Source organism: Solea senegalensis, linkage group LG7 (assembly GCF_019176455.1).
Source record: "Solea senegalensis isolate Sse05_10M linkage group LG7, IFAPA_SoseM_1, whole genome shotgun sequence".
NCBI lineage: Eukaryota > Metazoa > Chordata > Actinopteri > Pleuronectiformes > Soleidae > Solea > Solea senegalensis.
In genome coordinates, this window is record NC_058027.1 from 8,544,257 (window position 1) to 8,561,333 (window position 17,077).

General features: G+C 39.7%; 1 protein-coding gene across 7 annotated transcripts in view; it reads left to right on the plus strand.

Moving 5' to 3' along the window:
• Window positions 1–17,077, plus strand: part of nav2a (neuron navigator 2a) — a 91,697-nt gene that overhangs the window by 31,215 nt on the left and 43,405 nt on the right. For 6 of the 7 annotated variants that reach the window (XM_044031180.1, XM_044031182.1, XM_044031179.1 and 3 more), the window contains 5 exons: window positions 4,250–4,322; window positions 5,295–5,526; window positions 5,746–5,802; window positions 7,702–7,835; window positions 14,974–16,198. In XM_044031180.1, coding sequence (XP_043887115.1) covers window positions 4,250–4,322; window positions 5,295–5,526; window positions 5,746–5,802; window positions 7,702–7,835; window positions 14,974–16,198 — 1,721 coding nt within the window. The remainder of the gene's footprint in view (window positions 1–4,249; window positions 4,323–5,294; window positions 5,527–5,745; window positions 5,803–7,701; window positions 7,836–14,973; window positions 16,199–17,077) is intronic. The other variant, XM_044031177.1, reaches the window with a different exon arrangement.

The window sequence follows — 17,077 nt, forward strand, 5'->3', positions numbered from 1 at the left end:
TAAGTCTCAGATTCACACGTGTGGTGCAACGATTTTGTTAATCATACAATAAATGATTCCAGAAGCTTCAACCTTGGAAAAGGTGGAAAAGGGCTTTCTTTGTATGTTTTATTATGTGTTTGTGAAAGATGGAGCATAATCTGTCACATGAAGCTATAATAGTAAGAATCATTTAATAAATGAAAAGCATGCACTCAAAAAGTGATTACAGACATAAAGTCACAGTTTCAATTTGCAGAAGCAGTAAGAGAAAATATGTAGCCTAAGGGTGACGTGTCTGAGTTGTGCAGCTTACTTTTTATCAATAGGCAGTGAAGCAGCAAAATTGTTGCTATAACATGTGAACCTCCTGGGAGAGTGACGGTGTGGGCGGACACTTGGCAAATGCCAATATAATCACATACAGTTACACACACGCACAGAAACACAATGCGTTATCTCTCAACCATGTTACGTGACCAGATTCCTCACAACCCAACATTCACTAAGTCATATGACAGAGCATTCAGCAGTGTAACCATTTTTAGAATTGCATATTATACATTTGTACTGTGTTTTGTTTTGGACCTCTTTTGTAAAAAGCCCACACTTATTACACTTGTTTTTGTAATTTCATTCCTAGATTTATTTGTTGTTCAGCTCAGACCTCCCGTAACTAACAACTGTGCAATCAAATACATTTTGTTGCAAATTACCTCCAAATAAAATGCTACATATTTGTTTTCTTTACTGTAGCAAGGCACGGCTACAACAGTGAGAATGAAAGTGTATCAGAGGAGATGAATTAATATTGAATACTTGTGGCACCATGGTTCAACAACGTCTTAAGGCTTTATGTATTATGTCAATCAAGTTTAAGTGTCAGCGTCAAACGTGTCAAAGTGTCAACATTTTGAGAAGATTGAGGTTATTTAAAACAGTTAAATTGTAAAATGAGTTTACAGTGTAAACAGGTTTTTATTGACTTCAGCTCTGATTGGCATCATTTGGAATGTAATACGTGAAAGTGAATATGCTCATTTCTTCTTTGTCTGTGCTGTTTTTGTCAGAGATGTGCTATTGCCAGTGAAACACTACAACACATTTGTCTTCCAAACATTATTGTTTGAAGTGATCCTTAAACCTTGGGACAGAGCTCAGCTCTCTGTCAGTAGCTCAACAATTCATTTAAAGAGAGATTGAAATAAAAGATGCACAATAGTAACCACCGTTAATTATCAGTGAGGTCTGTTATGTTGTTGTTGTTTTTTCTCAATCCCAACTTGTCTTGTTTCAGCATATACTGTACGGGACACCAGAATTCATGCACATGTGACGTGCCTTGGATCTCTCTCTCGCTGTCTCTCTCTCTGTCTCTTTCTCTCTCTCGCTGTCTCTCTCTCTCTCTGTCTCTCACTCTCTCTCTCTCCCGTTCGCTGTCTCTCTCTCTCTGTCTGTCTCTCTCTCTCTCTCCCTCTGGCACACACTCACATATACAAAACAACGGCATGTCTGTCATGAGTAGTGTTTGTTCAGACGGTTGTTGGGTGCCTGGCCTCGTGGCCTCATGCTGTCAGGAGCTGGAGCAGAGCAGGAGGTGACGGTGGTGTAGATGGTTGTGTAAAGTCAGGCAGTCGTACTACAGTGACTGATCACACCAGGGCAGGTAGGACTTCCATATGGTTCATACCTTACAGACATAGAGTAAAAACACAACAATGCTGGGGGAGATTTATTAACTGTGGGTCTATTTGTGCTCATTTACAGTTTGTCTGTCAGATGATTCGTAACTCCCTCCGTTGTCTTAACTCAAGTTTGTTGGAGAAAAACTAATGAGCCAAAAAAGAAGTCTAAAAACTTCATGAAATCAGTCCAGAGTCACTTCTGCAGTCTTGCATGAATAGTGACACACGGTTCATTTCTTTTTTATTATCATTCCTGCTGGTACCGTGTTAAACAATGTGATGCCAAGTAGAGACATCATGATTGTTTGATGTGGTTAGATTTTTGTATCCATGAAGAGGAGGAATGAGTTGTGATGTTGTGATTATATCGCTGTCTTGAACTCATTATTCATAAGAACATCCTTGACTCTTAATTCACTAACTCATTAAAAGTTACTTTCAGGAATGAAACCGTGTCAAGCTTCATGCCATCTTTGTACATCCATCAGACTCATTTATGGTTGATATTAATCCTACACATTAACATGAACTCTTTTTTAATGACCATTTATTAACCTATTTCATATGTTTAATAGATGATCCAGACGCAGAGTATACTCACTGAAAATAGTGTTTTGTATGACATGTTGGGGTGATGATATGAAGTATGTTTATGTGATGTTTATCTGTGTGTGTGTGTGTGTTTCTGTACACTGCTGCTATGTTTGCAGCAACTATACCATGGGAATTTGGGGCAGTAGGGGAGTGGTTCTGTCATTCATGTGAAGTTAATGCCCAGGGTATTAAAGAAAGACTCTGTGGTTAGAGAGGTTTATTTTTAAGGCACTGTTGTCATTCAGAGCAGGCCATAGACTGCATTCCTCATGTCTCCCATGTTTTCTGCTGCAACACCTCAAAGGACAACATTTGTCAGCCCCTCCAACAGCTGTTTTGGGGGGTCAGAGGTCACTGAAATGACAGCAGGGGCTGCATTGCTGTTTCAACTCAATCTGCAACTGGAAGTCTGTTGGCCTCTTCATGTACTTTATTATTGAGAAGTAGAGAAGGTCCAAGGAAAAGTATTACAGATATAACCAATAGTGCCTTGGATTTGTCTCTAACAGTAATCAGTGTTGTTAGTAATCTGGCTTTGGGTGTCATGAATTCTGATTGCTATCTTTGCTTTGCAAATTATCAAAATTAGTAAAGAACATAAATAACTATTGTGGCTGAAACATATAATAACCTGCATGTACTTTCAAATTATGAAATTAATGGGAGTTTGATAGTAAATATGATTAAAACCTGAAAACCTCTGACTGCTATTTGGCTTCCCACTCCTCTAACTGGACAAGGAAACCTTTACATTGTTTATGCATACATTAACATTGCCATTGCTGCTCCGAGAGCTTTTCTTAAAATGTTCTTAATTGTTGGGAAAATAATAGCAATCTAGCATTACTTTGTGTATTGTCATCCCTGTATTGGAAGGTGGATCATATCGCCATATTTGTGCCAATATAAAGACAAACTGTCACCCACTCAGCAGTGGATGTAGAAATGTGCATGGTCTAAGTTTGTTGTGGATATTATGTGACTAAGTGTAATATCATTGTTAATAGAGGTAGCATACTGTTTATAATAGTAGTAATAGTAGTGTTTGTAGGATAGTTGCTGTTGTAATTAAGCATGATTGTAGAAATGAGTTTAATGCATTCTGTCGTTCACTAGTGAATTTGTTTGCAGTCACAAAACGTTAGAAGAATTGAATCAAGGCAGATGTAAATAAGTCTCTCACCTCACTCCAGATACTTCCTAACAGGAGAAGCACACAGAGGAAGTTCTAGGTCAAGCTATATTTAGTCACCACATATTAACTGTACTCATGTCATTCATCTTTGAGAGCGGGACCCTCAGCACGCCTCTTTTACAAAGGATACACTTCATGTGTATTTAAGTTCAGAAACCACACACAGATGCTTGGCATCTTTGCTCCCTCATCTGTGAGACCAATTTTAACCTGTTACACTTTAAAATGGGTTTGTTGTGAGCATATAGTTTCAGATAAACCTCAGCATGTTGTAAATCTACTCTTGCTTGTAATATGGGAGAGAACAACTACACTATACTGACATCATTTATGCTGTACCTGCTGTGTTTGCTCATTAAAGGTAGTTGGTCAACTTTGATAGCACAATTGAATCATCCACTGTGAGTCTGCTTGGTGACTTAATTTATTTATGTGATTTGTAATTATGTGGGCCAGGCAGCAGGTCTGCTTTATAATGGGTCACATGACCTTTAGTCAAAGCTTGTCTACTTAGTACTGACTGCCAAAGGCAATTAAGTAAAGATTTATCATGAGTTCCTCATCATAACATCAACATTTTTGAGTGGACCAAGAGATTAATGAAATTTGTGAATATTTTCGTCATGATGTAACAAGTTTATAAATGTTGGGCTGCCAGTTTACCTTTATGGAAAGACATGTATATGTTAACCTTTAGTTTTACCATTACACATTGAGGATTATACAAATGTGCAAATTGAAATGGTAATGTGCATGATGCAGTGTCTAACAGCTGTGTCTTTGCCTGTCTGTTCAGATTGAGAACATTGATGCCTGCCTCAGTTTCCTGGCAGCCAAAGGAGTCAACATCCAGGGCCTGTGTGCAGAGGGTAAGCTGGACCTCAGTGCTTCTGCTGCTTTCACTGAAACAATAGCAGTAGAGAAAAGAACCATAGCTGCACAACTTGTGCCCACAATGCTATGTAAAAAAAATCACAAATGATTACCCATTACACACAGGACACATTAGAGCAGTTATTCCTAGAGAATAGGTCAGTACCCTGAGATGGAGCTAGGCAAATTTTACTTGAGTAGCCGAGGTAATTTGCAGATTTCCTCCACAATAGTTTGGGTTTATTTTTTTAATCCATCCATTTTCTACCACTTTATCCTCCACATGAAGGTGGTGGGGTGTGTCAATCCATCCAGTTCCTCACATAGAGACAAACAACCATCCACTCTCATACTCACACCCAGAGTGATGGTGTGAGTGTCAAATTTGCCTAATCCTCAAATCTGCATGTTTTTTGACTATGGCTGGAAACTGGAGAACCTGGGGAAAACACACACACACACACACACACACACACACACACACACAGAGAGAACATGCAACCTGTAAAATATATGTTTGCCTGATATTTTTCATATCACTCACACAAGGAACTCAATAATAATAGTGATAGTTTTCATTGGGCAAAAAACAGGAGTATCACCTGATAATGCTAAGCACATGTTGTTTTATGATGTTTTATATTTTCCTCCGACTTTCATTTTGCTATCTGGCAAATAGCACTCTGTATAATAGTGTATATTATTTTATCATATTATATTATATGTTAAGAAAGAATAGCATTAATAAATGAATAAAAGTGTCAACAGTCATTTTACAGCCAGTAAAGCAGTCATGTCACAGTGCTTTCAGCATAATAGTAGTTGTAGTTTCTCAGCAAAGATCAGAATTGTTGACTGAAGCAGCAAAATTTCTCATCAACTTTCATTTTCACTTCTCCCCCACTTTCCCTTCTATCATCATCATCACCTTTTTAATATACCACATTGTCCTTCTCCTTGACCAACAGAGATTCGAAATGGTAATCTGAAAGCCATCCTCGGCCTCTTCTTCAGCTTGTCCCGCTACAAGCAGCAGCAGCAGGCTCAGCGGCAGCCCTCTTTCCCACCCAATGCCCAGTCCCAGAGCACACATCCTCCCCTAAGCCAGCAGAGCAGTGCCCCAGCTCAGCTTAGCCACTCTCCGCATGGGACTCCTGCCCTTACAGCCCAGAAACCTGTGCAGGGCGAGATGCAGTCCAGGTGAGGCTCATTTATGAAAACTCTCAACTCAGAAAAGACTAGTAACATAAACCTGACACTGGCTAAAAGGTTTTTTTCTTTACTTTCTATTTCTGCTGTTCTAATCCATCATAATGTCATCGCTATCTTCCTGTTCACACTCTCTGTCATTTATACATAAACCTGACCTTTCCGTCTCTGTCCTCTTCCACATCTCTTTTGTCTTTTCTTCTCCTCTAGGGATGGATCTCAGAGTAAACTACTCAAGTTTTCCCTTGGTCAGAAAAAATCCTCTAGGTCAGCTTCTTCTGTGTTTCTTTTCTCTCGCTCCTCCCTCTTTTTCACCAAATCACCTCCTGTCCTCCTGTAAGAAGGTAGAAATTGCCCCTAATCAAAGATAACATTTATTTTCCTCTGTAATGAGTCACAGCTTGTTTCTTTGCCTTTGATTAAGGGCAATTTCTACTAACAGCACTGTTTGATATGCATGAGTGGCAGTGTGGAGTAGACAGAGAGCTCCAGGATCCATCTTCAGGCAGTCTTTTTGCAAGCTCGCCAAACAGGCTACGGAAGACCTTTAGATAACCTGTGTGTGTGTGTGTGTGTGTGTGTGTGTGTGTGTGTGTGTGTGTGTGTGTGTGTGCAGTACAATGTGATATTAATGATTAACAAAGGAAGATGCTGTGACTGGAATGTTTATCTATGTGTTGTTCTGAGTCACTTTCAATCTGTGCTTGCTGCGATGCCTTCAGATTGGTTTGTGTTCAGTTTTTACCTTTTTTTTTTGCATGTGATGTCCCCTCAAAATAGGATTTAGGATGTGGTTTGTATGCTGCCCATGTGTTTGTATTACACCTGCTCCACAACACAGCTTCTCTTCAAAGCAGTGCAATGACTCCATCTTCTGGACATCATATGTAACTAAGAGATGTTCTGGGAGTTGGCTGGTAGACTCTCAACTGATGAAAGTATACAGCAGAAAAGTACAAGGCTTTCACAAACTGAGCTGCATTTTAAATGTGCTAAAAATATCGTGTTGTTTTTCTAGGTTGTGTTTTCATAAATAAATAAGTACAGTTTCCAGAGATTGTTTTCATTAGAACTGAGCCAATATGATAGGGATCTGTACCTAATCAAAATTCATTAGTATTTATTTAAAAAAACATTTTCAAGAATATGAGGGTACAACTTGTTTCACATCATCAAGGACAAGCAAGTCTGATGTTACATATTTAAATATTGTTTTCAGTGTGTGTGGTACACTATTAACATTATTTAATTGAACATTTGTTGCCCGGCTTGTTCTGCCATAAGTCTAATGAACTTAGTCCATTCTTGTGTTGATAATATGTTAAAAACCCATTACATTGCAAATGCTATATAAATAATGGTCAGTCAGATTGAGTGGCATGCCGGAAATGAGAGTTTCTATAATGAATGCAGGAGCTGACAGAGAGAGCTGTAATCTGCTTATCAGTTTCCTTCTCACAGTCCCAGGATAATGATGAGGTAGCTGGTAAATTAGCATTTTATTAGCAGTCTAGATGCCCCAACCTGGTCAGATTACAGCCTGGCTCATGTATATCACCAAAGACAGCAGATCAATTTACAACATGTAATAAAAATGTCAAATGTATTCACAGCTGGTCTAATCCATGGGGAGATATGAAAGGAGCAGGTCCTGTGATATTATAGCTGTTCAGTTGCCCTGAGACCTGGAATAATGTCTTCACTGTTTACCCCACTCACAAAAATACTTACTTACCATACTGCAGGTGCATATAGGAAGCCAGAAATTGAGCTGGATTTGCATTTATTTCACAGTGAATGAGTTCCCTTCCAAGCTGTGGAATGAAAATGACCAGATATAAACATTTGTTGTGGAGGGAACACATCACTCACGACACACTTCACGTTTCAGATGCTTCCTTCTGAATGTAAAAGGGCAGGATGATCTGATGAGTCCCACGTTCACGTATATCGTTATAGTGTGCTCTGCCTGTTCACATTAAAACTGTAATGTAAGTGCAACTCCTTAGTGACTGCATGATCCCTGTGCTCTCAGTCCTACTTAACCTGTTTGAGTTTGAGCAGGTTGAGTCATAAACCAGGAGGGACCCTGTTGACCATGACTTAATACCAATGATGTTTTCCTCTAATCTCTCCCTCTCTCCCTCTCTCTCTACCTCTCATCAGACTTCCTGGCCCCACTTCGAGGGTGTCCACTGCTGGCAGTGACATCCCTCCAAGAGGCTCGGTCAGTGCCGCTGGTAACAGACGCAGCCAGGGCTTCAGTGACAAGACCAAAGCCAACTCACACCTGAACAAAGGTAGGACAGATCATTAACCTCTAGCACACACGGACACTGGCATGTTTCATTTGTGAAATGGGATTGTCATTTACAAAAATGCCTCTTGTCTAACTGCTGTCAATTGCTTAGCTTTTGTATAAGCAGGAGAGGTTCATTCCTATTCAAGTCTGTAAACTGGGCATTTACTTGTGGAACTTAGTGCCTGCAATAATCAGAACGTTAAATGGCTGAATGCAGCAATTTAATTTGGAGATAACGTGACTTGAATGTCGTAAAGGTACCGACCTGGTAACATTAAGGTGGTTATTGTAAACTGCTTTGACTCACTTTACTTCACTCTGTGCTGCGGCAGACAAACTGAGCATGCGTGGCAGTGTGTTCAGTTGGACGTTGGGGTTGAAATAGCCTGTGTCACCACTCAGGGAGCCATGGCTTTATATAGACTGTGTTAGTGTTCACAGCCTAAACTCATTACTCTGCTTTCAATAGAGAATTCTGACAACCCAGAGAAAGAGACATTACGAGAGAGTGAAACATTAACAGAGAAAAAAACTGTGTGTGTGTGTGCGAGAGAGAGAGAGAGACAGAGAGAGAGAGAGAGTCTGCTGTCTGTGTTTAAACTGTGATAAATTAACTGGGACCACCACTGTTAGCAGCACTGTGTGGCATTTATTCTCATGTGCAGCTTCATTGGAGAGGAGTGGGAAGTTGTACATTCATGAATGTGTGTAGAAGAAATTAACAGACTTCATGAAAGCAAATTATCTTCATTGTATTTTTTTATTATTGGTGATAGATGCAGTGGTTGTAAGAAATGAATAGGATTTTCTTATTATACACCTTCTTGCAGAAAGTTAGGTGATTAGATCCAAAATTAAATAATTTCTTCCTTCGACCATTTTTAGAAACATCTGTTCAGGCAAAAACATGAAAAACAGGAAAACATAAAACATGTTCTCCAGTGTGGGTGTTTGTACATTTATATGTTTGAAAGCAGTAGGTCCTATAATTAGCAGCAGGTAGGGTGAGAATCACTGCCCTCCCCTTCCCATGTTGTTCACGATGGCCAAGCCCCTCCCCCTGACCATAGTACTGCACTACACTCCCCCTCCTCCTGCACTCTCTGGATGGATGGAAGTGTTTTGGGACTCTTTCCTCTGTTGCCCATCTCCTTTTCTTCTATCTCTGTTCCTCCTGGACTTCTGCAGTACCCATGAGGTTTGTCAGCTTACACTTGTACTTCACTTTGAGCTCTGGGTGGCAGGTTAGATAGTTTTTGAGCGAAGACTTTGTTTTGCATTAAACATTTGAGATTATGGTATGATTTAGTCCATTTCTTTGGTTTGTTACTGAAACTGCTTTTGAAATTGGGGAATTGTTCATGCTGCAAGAATGTGTCGAGTCAGTACCTTTTTATGAAAAGCATAAATAGATTTGAGATCATTTGTGGATATGTATTAATCTGTGATTGATTTAAAGTTTGTTTTTGTATCTGTGTGATATAACAAAACAAAATTGCTTCATATTATGTTGTACATGCTTCTTGTGAGACACTGTTGCTGCAGGTTTAGATTGCTGGAGAGACACCACCTGTAGCTTCAGTTGTGAGGTCAGACTTGTTTGTTAATGGCTGTGACACTAGAATGCAGTCACATCAGTGCACGGCTGCACAGTGAGAAAACAGACTCCTTCCCCTCTGCTCTGTGTTAACATAAGGTGACAGCATTTGGGTGTCCACAAAGTGACCCAGAACAGAGAGACAGAGAAAGAAAGAGAGCAGCCTGTTATTGTTTAGCTGTGTATGTGCACTTCTCTCTCTCCCCCTGTGTTTCTCTGTGTGTCTCTGTGCCGGTGCTCTCACTGAATGAATAGCCTTCTGATGAGCTGTAGCATCACTGTTTGAATGTATTCATGTGGAGAAACTTAAAAAAAAAACAAAAAAACACACACACACACACACAAAAGCTCCCTGTCCCTCTCACATTTTGGAGCATAATGACTGAACCAGGGAGAGTAAGGGCTTCTGAAATCAGAACATGATGAGTAAGCAAAGACCCGCCGCCTCAAATGTTGTGCCAATCTGACATTATTTGTGCAAATTGCAAATTGAATTTCTATGGAGGTTTCTGTAAATCCAATAAAGCTGAACAATGAGAGATAATTGTCATGACACTTTCTCACATGCAAAAACACCAAAGGTTTGAAACCACAAATGTGTCTTTTCTTTCCTGCTATATGAACGTGACTTGTATGTAAGAAGGGCAGTTTCAGGTCAGCAATTTGGTCACTGACTTGCTGAGAAGGTTTAGCTTCTTGTCTTGTGACCAGTGCAATCATGAGTGCAGTTGGCAAACTTGTGATGTCTAAACAGTATCAGCCGACACTACTGCTAATGTTTTCATGTCTGTGTGTGTGTGTGTGTGTGTTTAGTGGAGTGGAGAGGTCCAGTACATATATAGATATATATGTATGTGTGTTGGCTCTTTTGTCTTTGAAGTTGCTGAGTAAAACAGATGTTCCCGCTCGCTACTCAATTTGACATGCATGCACAGACATGTACACACAGCAACGAATGGTGTTGATGCTCAAATGACATGGTTTTACATGGTGCTTGTAGTCAAGCATGAGTGTGACAATCTGTGAAAGGGTCAACTTCCTAAAATACCTAGAGTATGACGCCTGTCAGACCCTAGGACAAACGTTCCTTTTATACAGAGATACTTTGCATGCATTGCTGTAAAGCATTACTTACTGTAATTTGTTTACATTGAATCAAACATGCTGGTATTTGCTGCTTCTGTGTGATTTCAGACTGCATCCAGAATCAGCGGCAACAACAGCTTTACCCCACTGATCCAATTCTTTATCTCTCTAACCTGCTGCCAACATAAATATTAAGAAATCCAATGTCCCCCCCCAGTTCATGTTTGCATACAGAAGGACAAGGTGGAATAAATGCTAAATTCCTCACTTGAACACGTTTCTATGGCAGACATGAAGTAGATACTTGGTCTGTTATTCATTTCTTTTAAGGGTTATCCACAACTGTACTGTTCTGCTCACTTTTTCTTTAATGACTGTTTCCTTAAGCAGACACCCGAGCAACACAGTGAATGGGGGGCAATAAGCAGTTTAATTCCAGGCTTTGGCCCAAGGCTGCACCAGGCCATTAAGTCAGTGACCCATTCTCAGGGCCTGTCTTTTTTGAGGTAGAAGTGCTTCCACATTTTGGGCTGGTAATCTAATCTAACTTAATTTAATTCTCAATGAGCTACAAGAAAAAAGATAAATTAATTTGTGATCAAAATATTTAGTAGTCATTTGTTTATTGTCTGTTTATCAACTTATTTTTGTATTAATCAACCACGTTTCCTGTGTAGCATTGACACGTTTTTCCCCTTTTAAACACAAGAATCTTTCTCAGTGCACAGTTGTCTCTAAAGACGACACATTCACCACCTTTTTCCAAATTAAATCTTTACTCCATCTTGTTGGCACCTACAAATGCAAGGGTCAGTGTTCAAGTTAGTGTTTTTTTCTGACATTGGCAAATTGTTATAATTGTGACAGATTTGGCAGGTTTTTTTAAGAGTTTCCAAGTAGATTACTTTGGCGTCAGTTTCCTTCAACCTTTTCAATCCAATTGAAGTGTGTCAATGCACATTACTGTGGACGGTCATCTGTTCCAATGTCCAAGACCTGTTCATGTCCTGTAGTTCTTTTCTGACCCAGAGTCAAAGTTGACCCATTTCACAGATAGCACAGACTTCCTGCTGACCCACACCAAAGCTTCACTCATTTTCTCTGCCTGCCTCATAATCTCATTTAGCTACTTCGGCTAATTGGGCCAGAGTCACGTTCTAATGGTTGCATTGTTTCAAGCTGTGCTTGGTAAATGCTAGCCAGGGAGAGAAATAAGAGGAGGATAGCAGGTGTTTATATTCTATAGAAAGATGCTATTAAAGTTCTATTAAAATGAACTGGGCAGCCATATGAGAAAGTGCTTAACACATGGGTTGAATATACTGCCCAAGTTTCAACTAAAATAGACAACATGAATTACATAAATTGAGTGAATGTAGTTGATATTAGGGGTGGGTCAAAATAGCGATGTTGTCGTCCTTTCTCGTGCAATACAATAATCGATACCACAGTGCAAATATCGATATTTTAATTCACAAATTATGTAGCTACATTAAACTCCAAGTCTCAGCCAGTTTCATTTGGCGGATGTTGCTACTTCATGTCTCCTCACAGTGGTGCTGCTCAAATGAATGAGGGAAACTTGGGCAGAAGTTACCTGGCCAAAAGGGGGAGATTACAATGGGATAATTGTGGAGAAAGCTACTTTAAGAGATGTCCCATCCAAGTTCAAGACATAGACTTTATGCACGTTGTTCTCTATGTTGTGAATAAATAGAGAAAACCTGCACTTTAACTTTTCATTTTGTACATTCTGTTTTCTACAGTTAGACAGATATTGTGATGTATTGCTATTATGATTGTCTTGCAATATATTTATTATCACAGACTTATTGTATTGTGATATTATTGGTATCGTGGACTATGTATTGTGTATCGTATCGTGATTCCCACCCCACTTAAAAGTGTCACTGGACATTTCACAGAGTTGAGCTCTTAATTTCTTTAAAAAAACTTAAAAAAAAAAAATCCTTCCATTTCATCTGCAATTACCACTATCAAGTTGCACAATTCTTGAGCTTGCACAGTTTCATTGATTTGCTGTTTTATTGTTTCTATGTTGATCCATATAGGAAACATAGGAAAGTCAAGTTTGGTTTGGCTGTGCATGTCTAATTTGTCTTTTGTTCTTGTTATTGTGTTTTTAAATTGTCTTTATTGTTTTTGTTCCACAAACTGCAGAACAAATTTCTCTTTGAAGGACAAGAAACATTATCCAGAACAGAATTGTTGTCGATCACTAGTTCTCACTTGGTTCAGTCTTCCTGGATGAATTTTAACAGAGGAAAAATAGAAAATCAGGGTCACAAATATGTACAGCCAACAGAAAAAGTGTAATGTGAATTTTGTCTTGAGAAAAAAATAACTTTAAGATATGACTAAAGCAACTACATCTATTCCCTGTGTTCCCTGTACAGACTTTATCTCACTGGCCAAATCCGCTGATATTGGAATATTTAATACTCGTCTGAAGCACTGAGTTACATTCAGGATACTCTAGTTTTCACAGCAAGAGGAGTGATTAAGAACAGAAATTCCAGCTTTTGCTCCCTTGAATTCTTCTCTCCTTTGTAAGTTGTTCTGGAAACTGGGACTGGAATAAGACTTAATGTTCAACTGTAATTTCAAGCTTTTCATTAATGTTATCGTAAAGGAACTAGGTACTTGTCACTATATGAAACCACACAGTGTTTCTTAAAGCTGAGAGATGCTGACCAAAGAAGTCCATATAAGTCCAAGCCTTACAAGTGCAACAGCACTGCTTCTTGACTTGACCTGCTTGGCAAGACTTTAAAGCACTTGAGCCTGCTCCTCATTGTTTTTATAAACAGTGTGTGATGGGTTCCTCTCATTGTTAGTGCTCAGGGGTTTTGAACAGTTTTGGTGGCTAGCCCACAGCAAGGTAATGACATGTTTGGCTGTATCAACACAAACCACCTCCAGGCCCTTATAAGGTGACTTTGTGTGGGGTCAAAGACTCACCCTCACCATCTTGTTTCTCTTCCCTTCTGCTTAACTCTTTTTGCTTCTGCATCATCGTAATCAGTGTTGTTTTCGTCAATGATGACGATGGCGAAATTATTTTGTTGACACCCCTTTTTTTCATGACAATAACGAGACGGTGACGAGATGAACATCTCATGTTTGATGACGGAAACATGATGAGACGTGTGTGAGTTTTCGTTGAAGAGACTGGAATGGACTTAAATGTCAGTGTGTGGTTTGTCAGACGTTCAGAGTGCACAATATTTCTGCTTATTGTGCACGTAATCTGTCAATCAAAACCTAAAAATGACTTCTGCTCCAATCGAGAGTCTCGCCGGGGGCAGGCGGGAAAACTGTTGAAAAGTGGAAATATGGAGATTAACGGTTTCTGCCCAGCAGTAATCACCAATACTTATTGACCTAAATGGATTTGTTAAAAGACTATACTTGTACAAAAAACTAAAACTGACTAATACTTTTTTGAGTTTTCGTAGACTAAAACCATCACATATAGAAATGACTAAAACGTGACTGAAACCATCACATATAGAAATGACTAAAACGTGACTAAAACTATCACATATAGAAATGACTAAAACGTGACTAAAACTATCACATATAGAAATTACTAAAATGTGACTAAAACTATCACATATAGAAATGACTAAAACGTGACTAAAACTATCACATATAGAAATAACTAAAATATGACTAAAACTATCACATATAGAAATGACTAAACTAAAACTATCACATAGAAATGACTAAAACGTGACTAAAACTATCACATATAGAAATGACTAAAACGTGACTAAAACTATCACATATAGAAATGACTAAAATTTGACTAAAACTATCACATATAGAAATGACTAAAATGTGACTAAAACTATCACATATAGAAATGACTAAAATATGACTAAAACTCATATATAGAAATGACTAAAATGTGACTAAAACTATCACATTTAGAAATGACTAAAATATGACTAAAACTCATATATAGAAATGACTAAAACGTGACTAAAACCATCACATTTAGAAATGACTAAAATATGACTAAAACTATCACATATAGAAATGACTAAAACGTGACTAAAACTATAACATATAGAAATGACTAAAACGTGATTAAACTATCACATAAAGAAATGACTAACATATGACTAAAACTATCACATATAGAAATGACTAAAATTTGACTAAAACTATCACATATAGAAATGACTAAACGTGACTAAAACTATCAAATATAGAAATTACTAACATATGACTAAAACTATCACATATAGAAATGACTAAAACGTGACTAAAACTATCACATATAGAAATGACTAAAATGTGACTAAAACTAATCAGCGTTTTAGTCCAAAAGACTCAAACTAAGACTAAATCTAGAATGGGTGCCAAAATCAACACTGATCGTAACTCATTGCTTAGTAAAATTTCTTTTTTTCTTCTGGTGCAGATTCCTCAGAGGATATGACCACACAGCCTTCAGTGATGACTGAGCATGCTCTGTCGTCTGCGGTGACTGTCTACTCATCCGCCAGCATCCCCACTGCTACCTCCACCCTAATTCCTCCGATATCCTCCTCCTCATCCACAGCCATTCCCCAGCCAAATAGCAACAGCAAGCCATGGAGGAGCAAGTCAATGAGCTCCAAGCACACCTCGACTCCTCACTCCTCCACCAGCACCTCCACATCTGCCCTACAGACCATCAAGCAGGAGAAAGATACTTTCTGTAAAGCTGCAGGAGTAACTGAAGCTCCTCCCAAGGTTGTCACGCAGAAGTCAATGCTGGAGAAGCTTAAGCTCTTCAACAGTAAAGGTGGCTCCAAATCTTCCACCTCCTCAAATGGAGTTGGTGCCCAGACTGACAACACTGCCCCAGCTAGGCTGCTTGGAGCAGGGCAGGTGGACAGAGTGGAGACTGCCTCCAACACTGAGTCATTGGAAGAGGTCGATGGTAATGTCAGGCCAGCAATGAATGGAACCAGCAATGTTTTAGCATCTGGAGCAACTCCCACAGCAGGTACCACTGTCTCCATAACTGCCAGCAGCCCCAAAATTGCCCTGAGGGGCATTGCCCAGCGCACTTTTAGCAGAGCTTTAACTGCTAAGAAGGGCTCTGTAAAAGGCCCAGAGAAAGACAAGGACAAGGGCAAAGAGAAGGAAAGAGGGAAAGAGGTGGGAAAACGCATCTCAGTCCCCGACAGGACAGAGCTCAGGGGAGATGACACGAAGGAGGAAGTAACACCTGTTGCTGTAGATGCCGAGAGCTTGAACAAAAGGGCATCTAAAATTGCCAGTTTCATTCCCAAGGGGGGTAAAGTGGTTAAAAAGGAGAATTCCACACCTGCACTGAGTGGAATACCAAAGCCAGGAGGCAAAGCCCCAGGAGTTGGGGGTAAGGCTTCCTCAGTGAAGGAGTCAGGGGAGAGGCCTCGGAGCATGCGGTTAGGAGGGGGCCTCGCCATGCACCGCGGACCTCTGGACAGAGACAGGGACAGCAGACACTCTAGCTCTACCTCCAGCCTGGCCTCCACAGAGGGCAAGACCAGCACTACCCCAGCAGGAGGCGGCACCACACAGAGCACAGCCAGTAACACAGTCAGTGTGCAGCTACCTCAGACTCAACAGCACCACAGCCACCCCAACATGGCCACCGTCGCACCTTTCATGTACAGGTGAGTTTACACATTCCACACACACACTTGTTGTGATTCCTATTACAGTGGTATACTATTTCAGCTTTAGTTTCACCTGTATATGTCACACAAATGCAACAGTACCAGACAGTAACCATAACATTGATGGGAAAATATGCAAATAGTAATAAAACATACTAATATCAAAAAGAACAAAAACAAATTTAACAGAATGAAGATCATGCAAGCCCATGGACATCTAGATTAATATCCAGATCAGATTTAAATACACTGCATTGCAAGAGATATAACACATGTGAGTGTGTGTAAAAGACAAAACAATGTTGTTTGTTGTTTAAGCTAAGTTTTTAGCAACCACTATAGCACCCTGTATAACTCTGTAGACCATATATTGTGTGTTTTACTCTGTACGAGTCAAAGTCATGTGAAAACATTTATTCAGTCATCACGTTATGATTTATTCTCTGGCAGCATCTGAAAATACAGAATCTGAAAATCATCTGTGACTTGTTAGCTAGGAATGTCACATCTGTGTTTGTTTGTGTTTAAGTGCAGAGTGTGTTATTTGCCTGACTGTTCTCAGAGTCTGGGCAAATATGTGTGGATGTAGTGTGCCTCTGACCTCTGTCCTCATCCCAGTGTGATAAGGAAGGAGCTCCCTCTGCCTCTCAATGACTCTTTTCTAACAACCACTCATTAGCCTCAAGACACTTCCTGCATCTCTGCCCTTTCCCCTCCTGTACATTCTGACCTGTTGCTAACCACCACACCTCATCATTAGCTACAGGATATACCTCCTCTGCCTGTCAGAAACAGCAAATCTGATTATTCTCTCACCTGCAAAAGACTAATAAGCTACAATGTGGCAGTCTGTGGCTCTTACTGACTTGCACTCTG